The sequence below is a fragment of the Eremomyces bilateralis genome (assembly GCF_010015585.1).
Source record: "Eremomyces bilateralis CBS 781.70 unplaced genomic scaffold P152scaffold_6, whole genome shotgun sequence".
In the NCBI taxonomy this organism is placed as follows: Eukaryota; Fungi; Ascomycota; class Dothideomycetes; order Eremomycetales; family Eremomycetaceae; genus Eremomyces; species Eremomyces bilateralis.
This window is the reverse complement of record NW_022985072.1, coordinates 97,786-120,404: the sequence shown is the minus strand read 5'-3', so window position 1 is coordinate 120,404 and position 22,619 is coordinate 97,786. Positions and strand designations below refer to the sequence as shown.

The window sequence follows — 22,619 nt, the reverse complement described above, 5'->3', positions numbered from 1 at the left end:
CATCTGTAGTTATTTTCAGGGTTCTGTGGAGCTTGAAGCTTGCACCCTGACGCGAATCTTATTGCGGGCTCAAGCGCCGATAGGGGTCCCCACAATACCATCTTGGCTGAAGTCAAGTAGAGTCAGGCAGGACACAGCATCCAATTCTATTCCGCTGTTCAGTTGCCCGTCATGAAACAGCACGGTACGTACTTAGTGCGATCCATGCTTTCGAAATTTTCTCCATGATTCTTTTATGAATCATCATGTTGGATGGGCGGGTAGGTGTGGGCTGTTGGTGGTTCAGGGGGGTTGGTGCCAGGGTCCATTTCGCAAAGATCGCACTTACAGGAACGTTTTCGAATTCCATCACGTCACGGGGTCCTTCTAGTAATGGTAATCGGCCTCTATGATACTTCATCTTGCAGTCACATCGCCATCTCTTTTCATTGTCATTTCGCTGGGTGAAATCTTCCTTCCATGTGATTTGCTAACGATTCTACATAGTACCTCCCGTAGACCAGATCGAGCGCATTCTCCAAGGAAATAAAGCTCACGCTCGCCGCACCCTCGAGGCCGACCCCGAGTTCTTCAAGGGTTACGCCGACAAACAGAGGCCTGGGGTCCTCTGGATCGGATGCGCCGACAGCCGCGTTCCCGAGACCACCATCTCCGACAGCAAGCCCGGCGAGATCTTCGTGCACCGTAACATCGCGAACGTCGTCAACACTGATGAAGTGGGCGCGAACAGCGTCCTCGATTTCGCCGTCGGCAACGTGAAGGTCCAGAAGATCGTGGTCTGCGGGCATACGAACTGCGGCGGCGCTGCGGCGGCTTTGGGGGATGCGAATTTGGGACCGAACTTGAATAAGTGGATAGAGCCACTGAGGGAGCTACGTAAGAGTCATCAAGGGGAGTTGGATAAGTTGAAGACGGATTATTTGAGGGGGCTCAGGGTGGTGGAGTTGAATGTTCAGCGAAGTGTGAAAAATGTGAAGGCAAACGCCACGGTGCAGCAGGCGATGAAAGGGAGGGGTCTGACGGTTCATGGTTTTGTCTACGATATACCCACCGGCGAACTGCGAGCTCTTGATACCGCTGAATAAAGAGCGGCTACGTTGGTCATTACTGGATAAGCGTTTATAAATATTTCTGCGGGTGTTGGGAGAAGTTGGATAGGTTGAGGATTTTCAGTAGCGATTTAATTAAATGACTATAAGGTAGAACAACTAAGCGAGATCTCATTATTATGATCATCTATGGCAGATTCTTCATACTTCCTTGACAAGAGAACAAATGCCGCACTCTGCATTGAGTTCCGAATTCCGATATAAATATGCTGAGTCATAGGTCGGTCGGACGTTGAATCATATGAGTCATGTTGAACGTCAGCCTTACTGTCGACCTCCCTCGATGATACGAAGCTTCAACCTTTGAAGCTAGCTCACCGGAAGGCTAATTACAGCCGACAAACCTTCCGCCGCAGTCCGACAATCCGTCTTGACAACACAGCCTTGATAGCTTCGGCATCTTGGCATGCATACCGAGATAAACACTAGCGGAAGCAAGCTGCTTGTCATCCATACTATCGTCTTCTCATTCGCTTCATGCCGCTACAATGTCAGAATGCAACAAATCAATCGCGGCCAAAGATCAGTCAAGTGTCAACCGCTCGAGCTGCCTACTAAGAATTATTTACCGGCAGGAGAATCGAATTGGCGTCGTAGAAGAACACGAAGGTTCGTTCTTCGCTGAGGCGTTTTGGCCGAGGACATGTCGTTCCATTCAGTATAGTATGGGCAAGCTCCGGCAGTTGTCTCGTTTCATCGATGGCATTGCTCGTGTCAATACTTGACAACACATCGCTTGGCAAGTAAGATGCAAGGACCCGGAAGAAGTTAACACTGCTTGATTGCTTCATGCGAGGAGTGCTCGCGAGGCGATGCTGCACTACCTCAAGGCTGTGGTTGAAGCTAGGGTACTCCCTACAGACCGGCGTAATATAAGAGATGGAGTGGCTGTGCTCTTGGAGACAAGCAACCCCGCCCACCATAGCACCACACCTCAAGCAGGCAGCCTTATAGGCAGAACAGACGGGTACTTCTGCCTTGAAGAGGCGCACTAACCTAGATAGCGGGGCGAAGTAACTGGCTCTCACGAGATGTCGGGCAGTAGCCATGCAACGGCTCGTGTCGACATTTGGCAGACAATTCGGTGACTGGTTTTGGCATTTCTGATAAGGCTTTCGCTGCGGTTCATATATAGGAGCAGTTGTCCACGAACTTGCAGCCTTCCTCAAACAGACACGCTCTAAAACCGTCTGTGCATCTTCAGTACCCCAAATGCTCACTCTCCTTTCGATCAACCGTCCTCTACAACCCAGTCGAACACCTCATCTAATTTCCTTCAATCGGTGGAAGACGCAATGCAGGACACTTCGCCCTCCCACAATTCCTCGTCGACCACGTCGACGGATACCACCATGCTTACTTCCTCTAATGCATCGGATTCTCGCACCGAGGAAGATCCCGCAACCCCAACATTGTCCACCTCATCATTTCCCGTCATCATTGGGCCTGGCTCGTCGACCACCGAATGCGACATGTCCGTAGGTTCCAAGTATGCGGCGAGTGAGTGGTCGTGCTCGACCTTATCCGCTACCTCGAGTACTATGGAGCTGCTCCAGGCGGAACGTGACTCGCTGCTTCGTACCGTTGCGGAAGAACGGGCAAGAACGGCCGAGATTCAACGCCTCGCCGAGGCGGAACGAGCCATCGTCGAGCGGCTCAAGCGCGAGGGCAACGAAGGCGAGCTCTCTGCAACAGAAGCCCGGCTCCGAATTCTCCAACTCAAACAAGACATGCAGGCGGCAGGTGCCAAGGCACCACGTCGTCCGACGACAGGACTATTCAAATCGGTCTGCTCCACCGACTTGCTGTTCCTCCTTGACACCACTGGCTCCATGTGGGACTACATTAACGCCGCAAAGGACCAAGTCAGGAGCATCGTGAAAGACATCGGAGAATCGTTTCTCGGCGAAGCGGAAGTACGGGTCGCGGTGGTGGGCTATAAGGACCACGGTGATAAACCTAATATCCAGTTTCTAGACTTTACGCCGTCCGTGGATGAAGTACATAGGTTTCTTAACACGCTACAAGCTACCGGCGGGGGCGATGCACCCGAGGACGTCCTGGGAGGTCTTCAACAAGCCATCAACGCATCGTGGTCGCACCAGACTCGGTGCGTCATCCATATCGCAGACGCTCCACCACATGGCAGCGATTTACAATTAGTCCCGGACGCAGGCGACAAATTCCCCGTACCCGGAACTGAGCCACACGGTCTCACCCACAAACCGCTACTCAGGCGGATGATCGCCCTCAAACTCAACTATACTCTGCTCCGTATCAACAGTAGCACGGACCGTATGGCCACCGAATTCTGCAAGGAGTACGATGCTGCTTCTGCGGACTGCAGGCTACACAAGGATCACATATACTACTTATATCCGGCCACGGGCACGCGCACGGACACAAGCACTCGGAGCGGGACAAGTTCTAAGCGCAGCGCCAAAGCCGGGCTGGTATTTGAGGAGAATGAGCTCGGAACTACTTTTAGTGCATTACAGCACCTGGTTGTCAAAATGGTCACCACTTCGGCTTCTCGCACAGCTGTTCGTGTGTCGGGGAGCCGAGCGACCAAGCTAGTGGGTGACAAGAAGCAGGATGCGAAGCTTCGTGCTATCAACGAGGATGAGGATGACGAGGGCGACGAGAAGCGGCTGGAGATCACCCTACCCCAGTGGGACACGCCCGGATGGCTCAACGAGGCGCTGTCGGTAGAAGGTTTCTCTCCTGATGTTATCGTGCACAACGCCAGTACCCTCAACGAAATGATGGCGCATGACGACAACATCATGATGGGTATCACCGAACTTTCCATCTACAAGCGGTCGCGGCCATTTGCCGAAGGCGCGCTGCGCGAGGCGTTTTATGCCCGCACGGCGGCTTCTACCAACCGTTTCGTGGTCAAGTCATTCAAGCGAGACGGAAAGCGGCTCGCACATTTGGCCGAAGACATGCGGTGCCAAGCGCTATGCAAAGCCTTTGCACTCGAGTTCAACGCCTTCTCGGGGGAGGAACACGCAATTGACTTCATCGTAACGACGTGCTTGAAGGGCAAAGCGGGGATAACGTCAGGCTCTGAGTGCATGTCCCTCGAACCTTTCCTCGAAGGCACGTACGTCAAGTATAACAACAACTGCGGCTATGTCAACGAGGAACAGTCCGATGATCGGTTCAACCAAGCCGCGCAAGCGTTCTCGCACTTCACTTTCGAGCGCTCGCAAGGCCGCTTTTTAGTCAGCGACATGCAGGGTGTTGGACACTTACTTACTGACCCGGCCATCCATTCGCTCGATCCCGGACGGTTCCAGCTAGCGGACACTAACCTTGGCCAGGAAGGGTTCAAGTTCTTCTTCGCCACGCACGCCTGCAATGACATCTGCCGCAAGTTGGATCTCAAGAGCAACGGCGCAATGATCTCGTCGGGCGAGTACAAATTCCGGGAGGAGTGGCCGAACATGCACAATACGGTGTGCTGCTCCAACAAGCTTTGCGGCAAGATTGTGCGGAAATCCAGCTCCAAGAAGTCGGAAAAGTTCCCCGGGTACCGCTGGTGCGAATTGTGCTGGCTACAGGTACGCATGTTTGCCGTCAAGCGGATCTGTGTCGCTCCCGGGCCGTACCACGAGTTCTATACGTCCGAGTTCTTCTGCGAATCACAGGGGCGAAGCGTAATACGGAGATGCCCCGATCATCGTGGGGAAGAAATTCCAGAGGCCAAGAATGCAATGGTGGTGGTTGAAAGCTTTTGGTCGAAGTTGAAATCTGCGAACAAGAGGAGGTCCTTCTTTAGGAGGAGTCGTTAATGGGGAAAGGGGTCTGCTGCCGTGGCTGGCTTTGGATTTTCCTTACGACGATAATGCCCTATAATGGTGGTCTTAATGTTGGTGAAGGGATATCTCTCGAATTTGGCGCATTTAGGACTGGGTAATCCACGGAGTTCTGTATCTAGATGAATGTAAATCCTGCGTAAATCACTCCAAGCCTGGCTGATGGTGGAGGTTTTAAGAATGACCTGAATGATGAGGATGCGGAATAATACCAAATACTCAGGGTGGTGAAGCATGTGGCGTCGCTCATTTATTTTTAGAGGCATAATTAAAGCTAACTCACTTACTCAGCCTTGTTGTGCTGCTTTCGATATGTCACGTCTTAACTCACTTTCAGACTTCAGTTTACGGCTATTATCTCTGTTGCTCATCAGGAGACAATATGTTCGAGTATAGTCTCAATAGAAATCTTACCCATTGTCTTATGAGCTGATCATTATGCGTCTTTTGGTAATTGATAGTGACGGTGAGCTGCGCCTCATTAACCGTGTCGGTGATAACATTCCGGAATATGCCATACTTTCGCATACCTGGGGAGCAGATGACGAGGAGGTCACCTTCAAAGATGTCATCAATAAGACTGGGATCAACAAACCTGGATATAAGAAGCTGCTATTTTGTGGAAAGCAAGCGGAGAAAGATGGTCTCCTATTCTTCTGGGTGGATTCGTGTTGCATCGATCGATCAAGCAGCGCCGAACTCTCGACGGCGATTAACTCTATGTTTCGCTGGTATCGTGAAGCTGCTCGGTGCTACGTGTATCTTTCAGATGTTCCTAACCCGAAGGATCCTACATCTACGGCGGAGTCAGCATTCCTAAACAGCCGATGGTTCATGCGAGGGTGGACACTCCAAGAGCTCCTGGCGCCGTCATCCGTCCAATTCTTCTCCTATAAAGGCGAGCCTTTGGGCGATAAGAAATCGCGAGAGCAACAAGTTCATCAGATAACCGGGATTGCCATTGATGCTCTTCGAGGAAATCCTATGTCTGAATTCAGCATCGCCGACCGACTATCATGGGCAGCAAGACGTGAGACAACGATCGGAGAAGATGCTGCATACTGCCTGCTAGGTATTTTCGAAATCTACATACCACTTATTTACGGCGAAGGACGGAACAATGCATTGGACCGGCTTCAGCGGAAGATCCGAAAGTTTTCGAACCCAGCATCGCTCATCCCAGCAGGTGCTCCTTGGATTGTACCTTTTGAAAGAAACCCCCATTTCACCGGTCGCGAATCGCAACTCGCTCAGTTGGAAGGCAAGCTATTCGCCAAAGATCGCACAATGAAGATCGCAGTGACGGGACTTGGGGGAGTAGGAAAGACTCAGCTGGTACTGGAACTGTTGTTTCGGACGAAGGAAAAATTCCAAAACTGCTCGATCATCTGGATACCGGCAACGAACATGGAAAATCTTCATCAAGCCTACGTCCACGTTGCGCGGCAACTGGGAATTCCTGGTTGGGAGCAAGAGCAAAGAGATGTGAAGAAACTGGTCCAAGAATACCTGAGCATAGATAATGCAAGCCAGTGGCTGCTTGTGTTCGACAACGCCGATGACTTGGACATGTGGATTACCAAAACTATACCTCGAGAGGAACCGGAGCAAGAGCTTTCCCGATTGATCGACTATCTCCCGAGCAGTAAGCAAGGCTCTATCATCTTCACTACGCGTGATCGGAAGACGGCCGTCAAGCTCGCACCGCAAAATATAGTGGAGGTGACTGAGATGGATGAAGAAATAGCAATGCAACTGCTTCGAAAGAGCTTGGCCAATAAAGATCACCTTGGCAGGGGACCAGACACAACAGACCTGCTTGCAAAGCTTATGTACCTCCCACTGGCTATCATTCAAGCAGCAGCGTACATCAATGAGAACGGGACGTCTATAACAGAGTACCTGTCTGTCCTCAAAGGGCAAGAAGAAGATACTATCGATATTCTGAGTGAGGACTTTGAAGATGCTGGAAGATACCACAACGTAAAGAATCCCGTAGCCACGACATGGCTGATCTCATTCGAGCAGATCCGACGTCGTGATGCTCTGGCGGCCGATTACCTCTCGTTCATGGCCTGTGTGGAACCAAAGGACATTCCGCTGTCTCTGTTCCCACCAGGGCTGTCACGGAAGAAGGAAATGGATGCGATCGGAACGCTTTACGCGTATTCTTTCATCAGCAGACGGCCAGCAGACCTGGCAGTCGATGTTCATCGGCTAGTGCATTTGTCTACGCGCAACTGGCTTCGAAACGAAGGGATACTTGTCCGGTCAATGGAGAAAGCAATTTCGCGACTAGAAGAAGTGTTTCCGGACGCGGACCACAAAAATCGGAGCATTTGGAGAACATATTTGCCACATACGCGTTATGTACTGGAGTCAGATCTGGTTGACAGAAATTGGAAGGATAGAACGGATCTTCTATGGAGATATGGAACGTGTCTCTACGAAGACGGAAGATGGAATGAGGCCGAGGGACCTTTTACACAGGTTCTCGAAATGAAGAAGAGGTTGCTTGGACTAGAGCATCCAGACACGCTGACCAGCATGGCCAACCTGGCGTCGACGTACCGGAATCAAGGCCGGTGGGACGCAGCCGAAGAGCTGGAGGTGCAAGTAATGGAGACGAGCAAGAAGAAAATTGGATCGGATCATCTTGACACGCTAAGAAATATGGCCAACCTGGCGACGACGTACCGGAAACAAGGCCGGTGGGACGCAGCCGAAGAGCTAGAGGTGCAAGTAATAGAGACTCGCAAGAAGAAACTCGGAGCGGACCATCCCGACATGCTAAGCAGCATGGGCAATTTGGCGATAACGTACAGGAATCAAGGCCGGTGGGACGCAGCCGAAGAGCTAGAGGTGCAAGTAATGGAGACTCGCAAGAAGAAACTCGGAGCGGACCATCCCCATACGCTCAGCAGCATGGCCAACCTGGCGTCGACGTACTGGAATCAAGGCCGGTGGGACGCAGCCGAAGAGCTAGAGGTGCAAGTGATGGAGACTCGCAAGAAGAAACTCGGAGCGGACCATCCCGACACGCTCAGCAGCCTGGCCAACCTGGCGTCGACATACTGGAAACAAGGCCGGTGGGACGCAGCGGAAGAGCTAGATGCGCAAGTAATGGAGACTCGCAGGAAGAAACTCGGAGCGGACCATCCCGACACGCTGACCAGCATGGCCAACCTGGCGTCAACGTACTGGAATCAAGGCCGGTGGGACGTAACTGAAGAGCTAGAGGTGCAAGTAATGGAGACTCGCAAGAAGAAACTCGGAGCGGACCATCCCCACACGCTCAGCAGCATGGCCAACCTGGCCATAACGTGGAAAGGAACCGGCCGAGATTTGGATGCTATTCATCTAATGGAACAATGCATCATGCTACGAAAGCATGTCTTAGGTGTTGATCACGCTTACACTCGTTCTTCTTCGGCAATATTGATGCAGTGGCAGACAGAGCAGCTTGATATTGGTACGTCGGCAGCTAAAGACGGGGAGTGCGATGACAAAGTTGATCAATAGGTTGCAAACGTTGGGCTCGCATCGACCTGGCCTAGCATCCTGTGATCGACCAGGCACTCTGCCATGTAGGTTCGCAGAGCCGCCTAAGTTCCACGCCCTGGGCAGGCGCCATGCTGCATGTAGGTGGCGAGGTGCTCCGGCCCTTGGAGCATACAAAGATCTCGATAGCATGATGGATAGCGAGGCAATACCTGGACAGAATCAGTGGTGAATTTGGTTCCTTTATTAGTAGTATAGAGGGGGTGAATCGTACCTCTCGGTGGAGCCCTGCCTTTAGTCTGTATCGGCAGAAGTATATTCTGCTTCCGCTGACACCTAATTATCAGACCCAGAGGATGTCCCAGCGTCCGACAATGGATGCGCTAGGCGGGAAGGAGATGGTGTAGGATAGAGCGGAGTGCCCTTAATCTCTGTTAGATGGCAACCACTCATTATAGACATGGGAGGGCGTTTAGATCGAATGAATGAAGGTTAAGGCTAATATAATAGCCAGAGAAACTGTAGTGTTAGAAGGTCAGGCCCAGATCTGGCTGAGATCCTAAGACGTGTTCAAGGGAAGGTACAGATATACCAAAGGAAACTACAGTGATTGAAGGTCGGGTGCAGATATTGCTGGGACTTCCGTTAAGGATGCTTTCACGATAAGGTACAGGTGTGCAGCTATTAAATACTTCAATGCAATTAACTAGTTAATAATTAAGCTTTGTGTCTTGAGGAATCATATGCTAAAATCCGGGGTACTCTAAAGGCAAAGATCTCGTCGGTTGGTGAAAGGGGCGAGCCACATGGTTTGACCGTTTGACATGCATCTTCCTGTTCGCAAAGGCGGTCCCGCTTCCCAAATTTTGATCGTCCGGCTGAGATGCCGGAACCCTAGTCTATACGTGATGAATTCATTTGTGTCTTGTGATATCAGACTGTGAAGAAGTGAGAAACGGCTAGGCCCGGACAGAACAAGGTTACATTCGAAGCGAGTTCCTAGGTTTCCATTAGTAGATAGGCGAGTGATGCCGGATTTTCATGATTGGTAACATTTTCAGAGGCATCATCAGTATACCAATGGCCTTTATTGTCCAGCCCTTCGATTTCGGCTGGTAACTTTGGAGTGTGTTCTTATTTTGATTTGCGAAGGATGACATTCTCTAACCGCATCGTTCGCAGCTCTCTACGAGAAGCTTCTTGCATGTGTTAATCGTAGCTTCTGTATACCGTATTCAAAGGATTATACGCCATTGTTTCATCCTTTCCTACCGTTCAATTGAAACCGCTGTCATTGTTTTCAGGAACATGGACATGTCCCTGTCACTGGCAGGCTGAAGTGAGCCTGAATGGATTGTGTTCCAGGACAGGACTAAGAGTGCAAATGAAAGGCGAATGAGGATGGGTATAGGGTTCGAATCATGGCGTTTTCGGGTCTTGTGAACTCATGGTTTGATAGCGAACCGTCAAAGTTGCCTCGCTCAAGGCATTGACTCCTGGAGATATATAAAGGAGGATGTCCAGCAACTTAAGGTCAGTGCATCTTCTCAGTCAGTCGCCTTGTCCATAGAAGTCACTCCATAGACTCTTCACCAGTTCAACATTTATCATATCCAACATCACCCAAGATGCGCTTCTCATCTCTCCTCGCACCCCTTCTCTTCACTACCCCCATCCTCGCCACACCCAACCCCAAACCCAATCCAGAGCCACAGTTCGACCTTGAAAATCTTGACCTTGCCAAAATCATGCAACTCATTAACGCTGCGGGGCCACTGATCGACCTTTTCTCTGGCAGTTCTGAAGGACTGGGTGGCCTGTCTGGACGCGATACGGGAGGACTCGGAGAACTTTTGGGCAGTGTTGGGGGAATAGGTGATACGGTCGGGAAACTGGGAAACGTCGTCACGCAGGCTGATGCACTGTTGACACCGCGGTTCGTCAACCAGACGCACAGCTTGATTGACACGGCTAGTACGGTGAGTGAAGGACTATCTTGAGCTGCGAAGGGACAGAACGAGGAAGACTGATCGCCATATAGCTTTTGCCGTTGCTGCCGGGACTGATTGGTGGACTTTTGCCCAATGGTACGAGCCGCTAGACGTATTCAGTGTAAAGGGGCCGGATGTGGTTGTTGGACAGCTGTGAATTGCTTGACAATGTTTGAATGAAGTGGCAGTGACTTGCAGAGCAAGCATTGATGCCGCAGCGGCTTGTATTGTATAAGTAAACAATAGTGCTTTGATAGCCCATTTACATCACGACTGAGATCATGGGAGCATGCAAGCTGTCGTAGCTCTTGATACCTCTTCACCTTGAATCATGTCCTTTGCTAGTACCTTCATTATACTATTTGTGCTGTGCTATAGTCTGATTGCTATCTCAACTATCGAGACTCTTCTCCGAGTTAGCTGGCTTTACAGCTACCCATCAAGATACCGCGTCCCGTATTCTCTTGCCTTCAGATTGCCCCCCATATGGGAGGGATGTGCATCAGTGCCCTAGAGAACCTATCCTTCGGATCATATTTGGTCTTGACCTCCCTCAACTTCTGGTAGTTCTTGCCGAAAATCTAGGGGAAAATTTAGCATCACGCTACCTCTTAAGATAATGGAGTGGCACTCACGGCTGGGATGTCAGTGTACTTGGGATTGATGAAGTTCGGCATGAAGTCTGCACTTGTGATCCCAGGGACAATCTTGCCAAATGATTCGCCAAGGACGGTCATCGCGGTATCGAGTGAGCAGGATGATTCTGGTAGATAGCCGACACCGAGCTGGAGAAGATGGGCCGGTTCGTTGTAAGGCCAGGCAGACTTGCCTTCTGACGAGCCGAAGCAAGCCTAAATTAAAGAGTAAGTAAAGCAATCAATGTGCCTTTGAATCAGGGGTCTAGTGTACCGGTTGAGCATGTTCAAAGAGCACGTACGAGCCATGAGCCAAGGTTTCGTCCTCTTCAATCGTCTTAAAGTACCAGTTCATGCAGCGAGCGACGAGTCCGGGATCGACTTCCTTGACGAGAGCACTTTGTCCAAAGGTAGAAGTTTTCCCCTTGAGAGCACTGAGTTGAGCTGCGAGAAAATTTGAGCAATCAAGTACAGCATAAATTGGAGGCATCACTCACCATTTCCCATGACCACGTTGTAATACGGCATCTCCCCGACCATGGGCTTCGCCCCTTCAATCTCGAAGGCCCACTGAAAGTTCTTTCGGCCCGAATCCTCGCCATTGGCATCATAGAGAAGGAGTCCAACCCCTCTGGGGAAGGGGAAGAGGGGTGAGTTGGGCTCCGTCGCAAACGCCATGATGGCGACCTTGGGATCCTTGTTTTTAGGAATGAAGTCGGCGACAGCTTTGGAAATTGCCTCGATGGACGATTCTGGATAGAGGACCGGCCCAAAGAAGACCGGCTTGTCTTCCTTGTATGCCCGAAGCTTCACATTGACCAGGACTGCTTCAAATTTAGAGGTGTTTTGGCCATGATACGTTTAGGGAGTCTTACCTCCAAAGTTTCCGCCTCCACCTCGAATCGCCCACATCAGGTCCGGCTCACTAGAGGCCCAGACTACACTTCCGTCCGCGAGCACAACTTGAGCATCCAGAAGGTTCTTGGCATTGGAAATCAAGCCATGCTCCATGGAGAGCCATGAGACGCCTCCCCCGAGGATTGAACCACCGACACCAACGAATGGTTGCCGAGCACCGGGAACTTCCACTTGTTAGACTTGATTCCAAGGAATGTAATATGGACATGACCAAGCCAGACGCAAACTGAAAAGCTCGACATTGGCTTCCATTTAGAAACCATGACAACTTACCCGCATAGCCAGGAGCGATATCCTTAAACTTGGGATACACGCTTCCCCACTCCTGCCCGGCCCCCAAGAGCACCTCCATCTTCTCCTCATCAAACTGAACATCGTCGAACGCACTCAGGCTGATGACGACATCCTGCGCGGTAGCATCGCCGGTTCCCGTGGACCGGACGGCGAACTCCAAATCCGAATCACACAAGTACTTTACGATCTTCTGCAGCGACGTGAGGTTGGCCGGGCGGACGACGAGGCCTGGCTTTCGGTTCGCTCCCGCTGACCAAGTCTTGGTTTCGGTGACGAAGGCATCTTCGGACGACGGGTGGATGACCTCATCGGCCGACAAAATGGTCGTGATCTCTTTTCGGGCAGTGTCGGAGACCATGGCCACGATATGTTCTTGATTTCTCAAGTCAAGCAATGATGGGATCGTGTGAGGTGTGAGGTGTGAGGTCGTAAGCTCTTGATATTGGTGTCTGTTGAACGGAGGAAGGCGAGAAAGAAGTGAAATGCAATCAGGTGCGGCGCAGAATGTGCTCAGATTCTCACCTTTATATGCAAGGGGCCATGAACCTTCGTATTATGGGTAAGTTACCTTAACAGTGGTTCAAACATGGCCCCTTTGGCATTCGATGCGGCCCTTGCCTCCGGGTCATTTCCGTTGCGGCCCCCATTTCCCTATATCCCGATTATATGAGATGGACAGTCGGACTTGCCAATGCGGGACACTGCATTAGGTCCACAACAAAGTCGTCAACGTCGGATCCGACCACTCATCCTAGCCTATTCACAGAATGGAGGCGGGAGGGCACAGCAGAATGAACATTGATCGATGAACATTGATCGGATGGGGGTTGTAAACTGTGAGCCTGTGACCGGCCGGTTTACGTACGTAGTGATGTATAGCGTCCAATGCCGAGCGGTTGTATGATTGCATCACAACCAGTAGAGATGGTCGTGTCCATCAAACGTTTCGGATCACGAAAGGGGAATATGAAGCCGTCGATCATCCGTTCCAGAGCGGGCGTCCCGCTGCTATGCCCGACTTACTGAGGGAGTGAGCAAGTGAGCGTGTAACTACTCCGCACGCTGATTGCTGAACCATATTATCGGTAAAAATAGCAGAGTACCTATCTACTGCTAGAGTAACGCCAGCATCCGATACCGCTGAAAACTCCCACAATTGTGATACATTTAACTCATTTAATATGATTGAAATTTTAAGCTACAACGTTACGGCGTAAGCTCTAACGCTCAGCCATCGTGGTCGGACTAAGTTTGCGTATTCAAGACTGGGCCCAGTGGTCGGTGAGTTTGCTCCATTGCTGCGGTATCCCAACATATATTATGTTGGATATTTAGGCACCACGCTACCCTAGTACATTCCACTGGAATAACTGGATCAGTGGTCACAGCATTTAGGAAGCACATGCATGACCCAGACAACAGCTTTGGTAGACCAGTCTTGTCCACCTCCGGTTAGGAAATATAGATTGATGCTGTACGATGTAGCCGACTTAGGGATCTACTACAGCAAGGTCGATGACCGCGATCAACGTGAAAATCAGACGTAGATAATAGGGCCTCCATCTATATAGACGTCTTGGAGCCCTTTAGCCGCAACCTGATGACCAACACCAAGCCAGGAGGTGTTGCGTGAAATTCCCCTGAACGCGACCCCAAGCGCCATGCGATGCTGATTTCCAACTCATCCTCCTAACTCCGACAAATGTTGGACCGGGCAAGACAAAGCCGATCATCTCCTCCCCCGTCCGCCACCACCCGGCATCCCGGGCATCCCGGGCATCCCGCCGCCCATGCCACCGCCCATCATCTTCATCAGCTGGGACATATCCGGCATCCCACCGCCTCCCATACCCGGCATCCCTCCCGCTCCTCCGCCCATCATCTTCATCAAACTCGCCATGTCCGCTCCACCAGGCATCCCTCCCCCGCCCATACTCTGCATCCTCCGCTGCATGGCCTCCATCTGCTGCCGATTATTCTTCCCACCCAACTGACCCTGTGCGCGCTGCATATTCGCCATGCCGCCCTTCATCTTCTTCGCCATACCGGCCATCATCCGATGCTGGGTCAGCAGGTCCTCTACCTCACGGACGCTGGTGCCGGATCCGCGAGCGATCCGTACCTGGCGGCTGGGCTGGTTGACGAGGATGCGGCCGTCCGAGTCCAGCTCTTTCAGGGTCATGGAGTCGCAGATGCAGATCATGCGGCGGAGTTTCGTGGAGCCTTCGTCATCGTCCATGCCCTGCATCATATTGGAGAGGCCGGGGATCATGCCGGCCATCTTGGATAGGGGACCCATCTTCATGATTCCAGAGAGTTGGTCGCGGAGATCCCGGACGGTGAAGACACCCTCGGCAATATGTTTCATGGTATCTTTCTGGTTGAGGTTCATCGATTGGACGTGCTCGACCAAGCCGGCCATATCCCCCAGGCCAAGTAGCTTGCTCACGAAGCGTTCCGGTTCGAACCGTTCTAGATCGAGGAGGTGCTCGCCACTCCCGAGGAAGATAATAGGAGTGTGAGTGGTAGCCACTGCAGAAATGGCGCCACCGCCTTTGGCGGCACCGTCGGTCTTCGTAATAATGATCGCCCCAAAGTCAGCCGCCTCTTTGAATGCTCTTGATTGCGCTTCGGCGGCTTGGCCTATTGAGCCATCTAGAACCATGATTGTCTGATCGGGTTTGATAGCCCGTTGGATATCCACCATCTCGGTGAATAAATCCTCTTCTTGCCGATGTCGACCGGATGTATCCACGATGATAATATCGAACCTCTCTTTCTTGAACTTCTCCACACCCTCACGTGCGACCACTACCGGGTCGGGTTGCAATAGATTGCCGTAGTACGGGATCTTCGCCTTCGTCGCATTCTGCTTCAGCTGGTCAAAGGCACCGGCACGGAAAGTATCCGCGCACACGAGACATGATCGGAAGCCCCGAACTGCGTAGAATCGGGCAATTTTCGTGCACGTTGTCGTCTTTCCCGCACCTTGTAATCCGACGAACATGATAACATTTGGTTTGCCCTTCTTCGGTTTGAACGGCTCGGCATGAGGGTTGACAAGGCTGACCAGTTCGTCGAAGACAGCCTTCTGGATTATGCGCTTCTTATTGACGCCCTGGCCCAACTCTTTGAAGTTGACTTTCTTGCGTATCGAGGTTCGTAGCCCGGACACTAGTCGGACACTGACATCGGCTTCGATCAAGGCATTGCAGATCTCTTTGACCATTCCATCGAAAGCCTAGAATATGTCAGAACCTCGTTAGAATAATCGTAGTTATGCGGTCAGTACCTTCTCATCCAAAGTTGGTGCTCTGGTCAAGTCCGAGACAGCGGAGCTGATCCGCTGCCCGAGGCTTGAAAGCACCATATTTGCGACTGTTCCTTAAATAGGTAGAAGTATATCACTTCATCTGGCACGGGGTGCACGAGATACAGGTATCTGAAGTGAAGTGGGATGAGAGCGGGACATGCCAAGTTGACACGGAACTTCTGTTCAGTTGACGGTCGAGATGTCAGGTGCGTCAAATGTTGATAGTGGGGCGAGATCTTGGCGCTACAGGGGTAATCATCCTTGGCATCAAAATTTCCATACTTCGCTCAGTCGCTGCTTCCCATCTTGAGTTTTCAGGGAAACATATCAATTCACCAAAACAATTGAGCACAAAATGGCCCCAAGCACTCTGAAACGCAAACAACCAGACACGGGCTCTCAAAAACCCGTAAAAGGGATCCTAAAGAAACCGAAACGACAAAGATTCGCATATTATAGCTCCAGCGAAGACGAAGACGATGAGACCCGAACAGGCCCGAAATCAAGAGCTTCAAAGACCAAGGAGGCAGCCGAAGATTCCGACGATGAAATTCAAGATATAGCCGAAGAGGAGGAAGAGGAGGGCGATGATGACTTCGGAAGCGAAGCCGGCAGTGACTTCGACTCGGACGCATCCGACGCCTCCACCACGAGCGCCCGCAAGAAGCGCAAACGCAACGACCCCGGCGCCTTCGCGACTTCCATGTCCAAGATCCTCAGCTCCAAACTCACCACCACCAAACGCACCGACCCCGTCCTCTCCCGCAGCAAGGACGCGACTACCGCGTCCCACGCCGTCCTCGACGCTAAGCTGGAAGTAAAAGCGCGCGAGAAGATGCGCGCCGAGAAGAAGGCCGCGCGGGAGCGGGGAAGGGTGAAGGATGTGATGGGGCTGGATTCGACGGATGTGTCGACGCATGACATCTTGCAGAGGGAGAAGGCGCTCAAGAGGATCGCACAGAGGGGTGTGATTAAGTTGTTCAACGCGGTAAGGGCGGCGCAGCTTAAGGGGGAGGAGGCGTCGAGGCAGGCGAAGGAGGAGGGGGTGATTGGGATTGGCAACAGGGAGGAGAAGGTGACGGAGATGAGCAAGCAGGGCTTTTTGGATCTGATTGCGGGTGGTGGGAAGAAGGTGGAGAGAGTGGCGGAGGAGAACGACGACGAGTCATGATTCCCGACTACCACGAGCCGAATTGCATTTATCAGCTAGAGAATGAGAGCATGTTTCTAAGATTATGGAAGCTCAGCCTCCAACAATGCTCCCATTCCCTTCGTCTTCTAAGCCGAGTTCACTAAGGTTAGTGTATGAACCCTTCTCTTCCCCTTTAGCCTCAAAGGCTTTCCGGAGTCCGAGAACATTTGCCCTCATCCACCGCTGCCTATCCTCCCACCGCTCCGCCTGCTTCCCCAACCCATCATTTTCCAAGCCCTCCCGTTTATCCGCATGTGCCGCCCAATCCACCATTTGGTTGATATACTCCAAGTCCTCAGGGAAGGGCATCAGATGGAAAGACTCCCCTTCCCCTCGCTGCTCGATCCTATCGTCTTCCCACTTCTTCATCGCCTCCTGGCTTGGGGTGTCCAATCTGCCTGCATAGACTCGAGCCACTACGGAAGCCTGCGCTTCCGATAGGGGAAAAGGCACCACGCGTTGAGGCAACGCGAGGAAGGAAAGCGTCGGGTCGGGCCAGTAGAATAGGTGTTCGAAGGTCCTCTGAACCCGCCGCCCTGCGGGAGTGATGGCCGCCGGATCCAGCCTGGAGAGGAAGGAAAGGGTGTAGAGATAGCCTGTTGCGAAGAGTAGAACATCGATATCCTTCGCTTCTTCGCCATCTGAGAACCTCACCGTTCTGCCCACGGGATCTACGGACACGAGTCCCGCATGGGTCGTAGTATTATCCTTGAATCTAATCGGGACTTTATCGAGGGGATGATTAGACGCCAGCAAAACGCTCCTCTCGTTTACCGACGCGATTTGACCGACGATATCAAGTCCCGAAGCGCTCGCTCCAATGACCAAAACTCGATTCTTCTTAAACTCCTGGGGCTGATCGTAGTATTTCGAGTGGTATATCGTCCCCGGATGCACCTCCTGCCACTCCTCAATGCCGGGCAAGTTCGGGATGAACGGCGTAGCAAAGTGCCCCGAGGCAACGATCACGGCATCGTACTCCTCGCGCACTATTTTCCCCGTGTCCAACGGCATAGACACGACGAGCCACGGCGACTGGGCGTCCCCTGGATTGTCTTTCCATACGTCAATCACCTGCGTCCGAAAACGGATCCGATCCGTCACGCTTTCTGCGTACGAGGCCAAGTAGTCCTTGACGATTTCGTGCGGAGGGAAGATTTGCGCCGTCGTGGGGAACGCGTGGTCGGAAAATCGCATCAACTGCTTGGGGAGATTCGTGGTTAAGGACGAGTACATGGGACTGACAAACACGGGGTCAGCGTTCGATGTGCCATGTGCGTCTTTATGAGACTCCGGTACTGAAACTTCTTCATTCTCCGAGCTCTTTTGATGACCTTCAGTTGGATTGTGACATTTTTGCCGCCATACTGGCTTCTCAGCACCGACTCTTGCGTCAGTGGATGGAACGGGAACAGGTTTCGATGTCTTCTCTTGTGAAGTGTAATTCCAAACGCCGCCCACCGTCGATCGTTGCTCGAAAACCGTGACCTTCGAAAATATTCGTTCGGCCTCTAGATACCTAGCCGGAATGAGGAGCTTGTTCAATAGGGGACGGTACCACGCAATACGAACTTTGCTGCCGTGATACCTGCTGGACCCCCGCCGATAATCGCAATAGATCTACATGAGAGTCTCATCCTGGAATTACAATATCTAGCATGGGATAATGAATGATAGCGGGTACATTACACCGCGGATAAAAGTTGTCTAGATATATCATTGACAATTGAAGATGGGAAATGCTTGAGATAGTTTCATTATTCGAGACCGGGGTCATATGGTATCGTCCACCAGATGCAGGCAAAGCCAAGCTTAGAGATAAAACAACCAACACCCCAGTCCGCTTCCTGTCAACCAATTCGACGGATGCGAATTATTGTACAGAAGGTTCCCTGTAGCATGCATGTTGAATGATAAAATATGGATGAACAACCAACGCCCTGACTCCGAGCAGGTAAGAGCAAGAACCTGACACATGCATCTATCCCATCCCATCTCTCACGCTGGTCTCCTCCTCAGAAAATCCTCCAAATCCTCCTTCGTCGCCACCCCCAACACGAACCGCCTCCCCCCATCCGTCACCACCGCGAAATCCTCCGGTGTCCGTCCGTCCGCACCCCCCTCGAAGAATCCCTGCAGCTCCTCCAGCGGCGTGTCCATCGTAATGACCTTATACACCTTACCCTTCCGTCGGAACCGCGTCATCGCCTGCTCCACCGCGTCGGTCTCCTGGACCTTGCCGTGCTGGAGCTGGTCCTTGAGGCGGGGGATGCTGAGGTAGCCGAGGAGGGCGCGGTTTTCTTGGGAGACGACGGTGAGGTGGGTGTAGTCGCGTTCGAAGGCGTTCATGAGGGCGTGGGAGATGGGGTCGGAGGGGCTAACGGAGAGGGCGGCGGGGGGTTCCAGATCCTCTACTGTCGCCTTTATACATGTTAGCCTTATTATCGAGGATATACATTGACTGTTATACTTACCCCACGGTACCGGCTGGATAGTCTCTCTAATGATGAGTCGCCGGTGGCGGTGGGAGCAGTTGCGGCTTGGGCCATTTTGAAAAGGTTTGATATGTTTTCGAAGCGGGAGGGGTAAGTTGGATTAAAGGGGATGTCTCCTCCTATGACATAGGTCATTCACTCGGTATTATTATTGCCGGCTTGGGGGCTACTCTGCATTGAGGACCTGTTGAGAAGAAATGTAAGATGCGTTCCGTCATTTTGCGCGACTCGATCCCTGTTGGCGTACCCCCAAGTTACCCCACCCTTTGTTGTTGATCTGAAGATCTTCCAGTTCGGCCTGGATTTCAATGATGCAGCTTTTGATATTGTATTTATGGATTGTGGACATTCTATTATTTCCTGAACATAATAGACTTGAATAGCCAGGAGTTCTCCGAGTTGGCTGAAACATAGACGATACCAGATATATTTATGGCTATAGGGAAGGCCAGATTTTACAAATTCCACCCGAACCTCCACGAGAATCGCTACATACAATCTACGACACCATGAGGAACCTATAACTTGCTCTTCGACGCTTGACCCTTCGCCTCCTCCACCAAACTCCAAGCCACTTCCGCAAACGGCTTCATCTGCTTCCCATACTCGCTCGCCTGCGCACTGCTAGCCTGCCGCAACGCATACCGCGCGGCAATCCCCTGCATGATGATGGAGCCGCGGTAGATGCCAAACGCGTCGCCCCAGGTGATTTCCGAGGCCGGATTCCATCCCGCGACCTCCGTATACCAGTTGATGCACTCCTGCTTGGTGGGGAGGCCGGGCGTTTTGCCGGGCTGGAATTTCGGACTGCCACGGCCGATTTCAATGGCCTTTTGGGAGCTGGCAGTGGTGAAGGGGGTGATGAGGTTGGCCAGGTCGGAGAGTGGGTGGCCGACGGTGGACATTTCCCAGCTATGAACCGTCAATCCGAGTTCAACACAGGCAGAGAGGATTCGACTTACTCTAAGATCCCGATGATCCGTGGCTCGGTCTTGTGGAAGACGACGTTGTCGATTTTATAGTCGCCGTGGACGAACGAACTCCGGTCCTTAGGCTGCGTCTTCGGGTTGGAGAAGAAGGCCACCATGTCGTCGTAGTGAGGGATCTTGCCGACCGGAACTTTCGTCTCCACATCGATGGCTTGCGCCTGCGCTTCGGAGATGGTCGCGAACGTGGCCAGTTGGCGGGTGTAGAAGCCGCTGGGCTTGCCGTAGCTCTCCAATCCGACGCTCTTCGGGCTGACGCGGTGGAACTTGGCAAGGGCGCGGATGGCGTCGTGCCACCTAAGAAGAGAAGTCAGATACTGTCCGGTTTAATAGGTAAATTATCGGGGCTCAAGTATTACATTTCCTTCCTTTCCTCAGGCGTTACGCCTGGAATCGCCGGATCCTCGAAGATCCTCCCATCCAGGAACTCCATGATGTAGAAAGCGGTGCCAATGACACTGTCATCTTCGCATAGGCAATACGCTTTCGGCACCGGCACGTCGGTATTCTCCAGAGCGTGAATGATCCGATACTCTCGGTCCACCTTATGCGCGGTCTTCGAAAGCAGCTGTCCCGGAGGCTTCTTCCTCAACACGAACTTCTTCCCGGTTTTGTCGATGAGCTGGTAGGTTGGATTGGATTGTCCATAGCCAAACTGCACTTGAATGTTAGCGAAGATGAACTTCTACGTCGTTTAATTCGGGACCTGGTATCTCACCTGCTTCACCTCCAATGGGACCTGGATTTCCGGCACGTTGGATGCGACGAAGCGCTCCAAGGAGGCCACATCGATGGGTTGGCGAACTGCACCAGCCATCTTTCGTATGATACTATGTACCTAAGTTGTACTGACACGCAATCCGTGAAACCGAAGAAGGTTGAATCTCTGGTCATGTAAGGATGGGCTATTGTTACCCGTCCATCATGCCGAGGTCCCCCGATGCAATTGCCCAGGTATTGCTTTGATCATCAGTCAGGTGTGTTTGGTGTCCGTCCTTTTGGACACTTTACATGATCTCGGCCAGTCAAGGATCCGAGTCCCATCCGAAAGTATTGCATCCCGGTCTGGTCGATATAATCGGAGTCCAATAAGACTCTGATGACCAGAATTACCGGTAAGGCCGAGTTGAACAACAGAAGCATATACGTAGTTGCCGCCTTGTGTCCTTATGGCCTTATGATGGTGGGGAAATTCTGCCCTCATTTGAAGCTGCAGTGTGTGCGTGTAATGCATGCGGGGAATATCTACTCCAAGTTCTACTATCTCGGTCCTTGAACGGGTCATTCAATCGAAACTCGAAGCGGAAATCGATCTTGAGCCTCACGTCTAACTCTAGAACCACCAGATTACCCAATACGTTCCAGATCCTTCCGTGATGGGCGACAATGGCGTAGCTGGCGCGGAATCCATCCCACAGTCGAAGGTGGTCGTGTACTGCGGAGGTGCGAAAGACATGTCCTAGTATAACTGTTGAATCTGGACTTGTGCTAACTATGTCCAGTCTGCTCGTTACCCCCAGAAGTAGGTGAGATCCCCATCGCGGGATCGTTGCTGCGGGCCGATTCCTGACATGCCCCTCCTAGTACTGCGAGTTCGGCGGGACGACGAAGAAATGCGAGGAATGGCTGAAGAAACACCATCCTAGCCTCCACGGAGAGTTATATTCCGAAGGTACGCCTCCCTGCCGTCCGAGTTGCTCCTAATCCGAAACCAGCGCTGACGGATACCGCCCAGCCGCAATCGAAGCCAACCTCTCTACCCTCTCCCTCGACGCCCAAAAACGTGCCGAGAAAGACGCCCAGAAGAAAGCCGCCAAAGCCGCCACGGCGGAGGCGAAAGAGGTGGAGAAGAAGGCCGCCGCGAAGGTGTACATTAAGCGAGTGGAGCGGAACAAGAGGAAATATGTGACCGCGGTTGCGGGGCTAGAGGAGCATGGGCTGGAGTTGAAGAAGGTGGCCAAGGACTTGGGGAAGAAATTCGCGACGGGGTCGAGCGTGACGAAGATGGCGGCGGGTGGAGAGGAGATCACGGTGCAGGGGGACTTGACGGAAGGGCTGTTGGAATACATTGTGAAGACGTATAAAGGTGTGCCCGAGGATAATATCGAGTGTATCGATGAGAGCAAGAAGAAGAAGGCAGCTGCAGCGGCGGCTGCTATTGCTGCTACTGAGGCTGGGCTGCAAGGCAGATGAGTTGACTCGACGGAACAGTTCTCTATGTACCACTGTTGGATTTGCACAGGGTTCGTTCTGTACGTACGGTAGTTACCATGGCACCGTAGTCAAGTGCTCATAATGTTTGATGAAAACTCCAAGAGCATCCCGATTCCATACCGTGCACAAACACCGGCATATTGAGGT

At 52.1% G+C, this 22,619-nt stretch overlaps 11 protein-coding genes across 11 annotated transcripts; 6 read left to right on the top strand and 5 right to left on the bottom strand.

Moving 5' to 3' along the window:
- Positions 1 to 171: 171 nt before the first annotated feature.
- P152DRAFT_472456 (carbonic anhydrase) lies at positions 172 to 1,085 on the top strand (the record flags this gene model as incomplete). The annotated part of the gene is made up of 2 exons (XM_033681153.1): positions 172 to 184; positions 487 to 1,085. The coding sequence occupies 2 exons, from the start codon at positions 172 to 174 to the stop codon at positions 1,083 to 1,085; spliced, it is 612 nt and encodes a 203-aa protein (XP_033535247.1).
- A 1,565-nt stretch (positions 1,086 to 2,650) lies between these two features.
- P152DRAFT_394135 (uncharacterized protein) lies at positions 2,651 to 4,909 on the top strand (the record flags this gene model as incomplete). Its single annotated transcript, XM_033676237.1, has 1 exon — positions 2,651 to 4,909. One exon carries the CDS (start codon positions 2,651 to 2,653, stop codon positions 4,907 to 4,909), a length of 2,259 nt encoding a protein of 752 aa, XP_033535246.1.
- A 462-nt stretch (positions 4,910 to 5,371) lies between these two features.
- P152DRAFT_393997 (HET-domain-containing protein) lies at positions 5,372 to 8,455 on the top strand (the record flags this gene model as incomplete). The annotated part of the gene is made up of 2 exons (XM_033676227.1): positions 5,372 to 7,543; positions 7,796 to 8,455. The coding sequence occupies 2 exons, from the start codon at positions 5,372 to 5,374 to the stop codon at positions 8,453 to 8,455; spliced, it is 2,832 nt and encodes a 943-aa protein (XP_033535245.1).
- Positions 8,456 to 9,884: 1,429 nt separating this feature from the next.
- Positions 9,885 to 10,535, top strand: P152DRAFT_500993 (uncharacterized protein; the record flags this gene model as incomplete). Its single annotated transcript, XM_033682314.1, has 2 exons — positions 9,885 to 10,413; positions 10,476 to 10,535. The coding sequence occupies exons 1-2, from the start codon at positions 10,063 to 10,065 to the stop codon at positions 10,533 to 10,535; spliced, it is 411 nt and encodes a 136-aa protein (XP_033535244.1). The 5' UTR covers positions 9,885 to 10,062.
- A 222-nt stretch (positions 10,536 to 10,757) lies between these two features.
- On the bottom strand, positions 10,758 to 12,940 carry P152DRAFT_286523 (FAD-binding domain-containing protein). Its single transcript, XM_033674970.1, has 6 exons — positions 12,252 to 12,940; positions 11,936 to 12,142; positions 11,558 to 11,884; positions 11,335 to 11,504; positions 11,061 to 11,276; positions 10,758 to 11,006 (listed from the first exon to the last, which is right to left on the bottom strand). The coding sequence occupies exons 1-6, from the start codon at positions 12,628 to 12,630 to the stop codon at positions 10,896 to 10,898; spliced, it is 1,410 nt and encodes a 469-aa protein (XP_033535243.1). The 5' UTR covers positions 12,631 to 12,940; the 3' UTR covers positions 10,758 to 10,895.
- A 1,061-nt stretch (positions 12,941 to 14,001) lies between these two features.
- Positions 14,002 to 15,642, bottom strand: P152DRAFT_394530 (signal recognition particle protein; the record flags this gene model as incomplete). The annotated part of the gene is made up of 2 exons (XM_033676262.1): positions 14,002 to 15,513; positions 15,565 to 15,642. 2 exons carry the CDS (start codon positions 15,640 to 15,642, stop codon positions 14,002 to 14,004), a joined length of 1,590 nt encoding a protein of 529 aa, XP_033535242.1.
- A 243-nt stretch (positions 15,643 to 15,885) lies between these two features.
- On the top strand, positions 15,886 to 16,792 carry P152DRAFT_286328 (Rrp15p-domain-containing protein). The gene has a single exon (XM_033674967.1). It carries the CDS (start codon positions 15,941 to 15,943, stop codon positions 16,754 to 16,756), a length of 816 nt encoding a protein of 271 aa, XP_033535241.1. The 5' UTR covers positions 15,886 to 15,940; the 3' UTR covers positions 16,757 to 16,792.
- On the bottom strand, positions 16,793 to 18,594 carry P152DRAFT_286407 (putative flavin dependent monooxygenase). The gene is made up of 2 exons (XM_033674968.1): positions 18,350 to 18,594; positions 16,793 to 18,296 (listed from the first exon to the last, which is right to left on the bottom strand). Exons 1-2 carry the CDS (start codon positions 18,412 to 18,414, stop codon positions 16,829 to 16,831), a joined length of 1,533 nt encoding a protein of 510 aa, XP_033535240.1. The 5' UTR covers positions 18,415 to 18,594; the 3' UTR covers positions 16,793 to 16,828.
- A 181-nt stretch (positions 18,595 to 18,775) lies between these two features.
- P152DRAFT_393840 (uncharacterized protein) lies at positions 18,776 to 19,326 on the bottom strand (the record flags this gene model as incomplete). The annotated part of the gene is made up of 2 exons (XM_033676221.1): positions 18,776 to 19,198; positions 19,252 to 19,326. The coding sequence occupies 2 exons, from the start codon at positions 19,324 to 19,326 to the stop codon at positions 18,776 to 18,778; spliced, it is 498 nt and encodes a 165-aa protein (XP_033535239.1).
- Positions 19,327 to 19,655: 329 nt separating this feature from the next.
- On the bottom strand, positions 19,656 to 21,372 carry P152DRAFT_456989 (APH-domain-containing protein). The gene is made up of 4 exons (XM_033679139.1): positions 20,977 to 21,372; positions 20,618 to 20,913; positions 20,235 to 20,555; positions 19,656 to 20,184 (listed from the first exon to the last, which is right to left on the bottom strand). The coding sequence occupies exons 1-4, from the start codon at positions 21,073 to 21,075 to the stop codon at positions 19,791 to 19,793; spliced, it is 1,110 nt and encodes a 369-aa protein (XP_033535238.1). The 5' UTR covers positions 21,076 to 21,372; the 3' UTR covers positions 19,656 to 19,790.
- A 129-nt stretch (positions 21,373 to 21,501) lies between these two features.
- P152DRAFT_456988 (density-regulated protein DRP1) lies at positions 21,502 to 22,571 on the top strand. The gene is made up of 4 exons (XM_033679138.1): positions 21,502 to 21,701; positions 21,761 to 21,780; positions 21,843 to 21,930; positions 21,994 to 22,571. Exons 1-4 carry the CDS (start codon positions 21,635 to 21,637, stop codon positions 22,449 to 22,451), a joined length of 633 nt encoding a protein of 210 aa, XP_033535237.1. The 5' UTR covers positions 21,502 to 21,634; the 3' UTR covers positions 22,452 to 22,571.
- Positions 22,572 to 22,619: the final 48 nt, after the last annotated feature.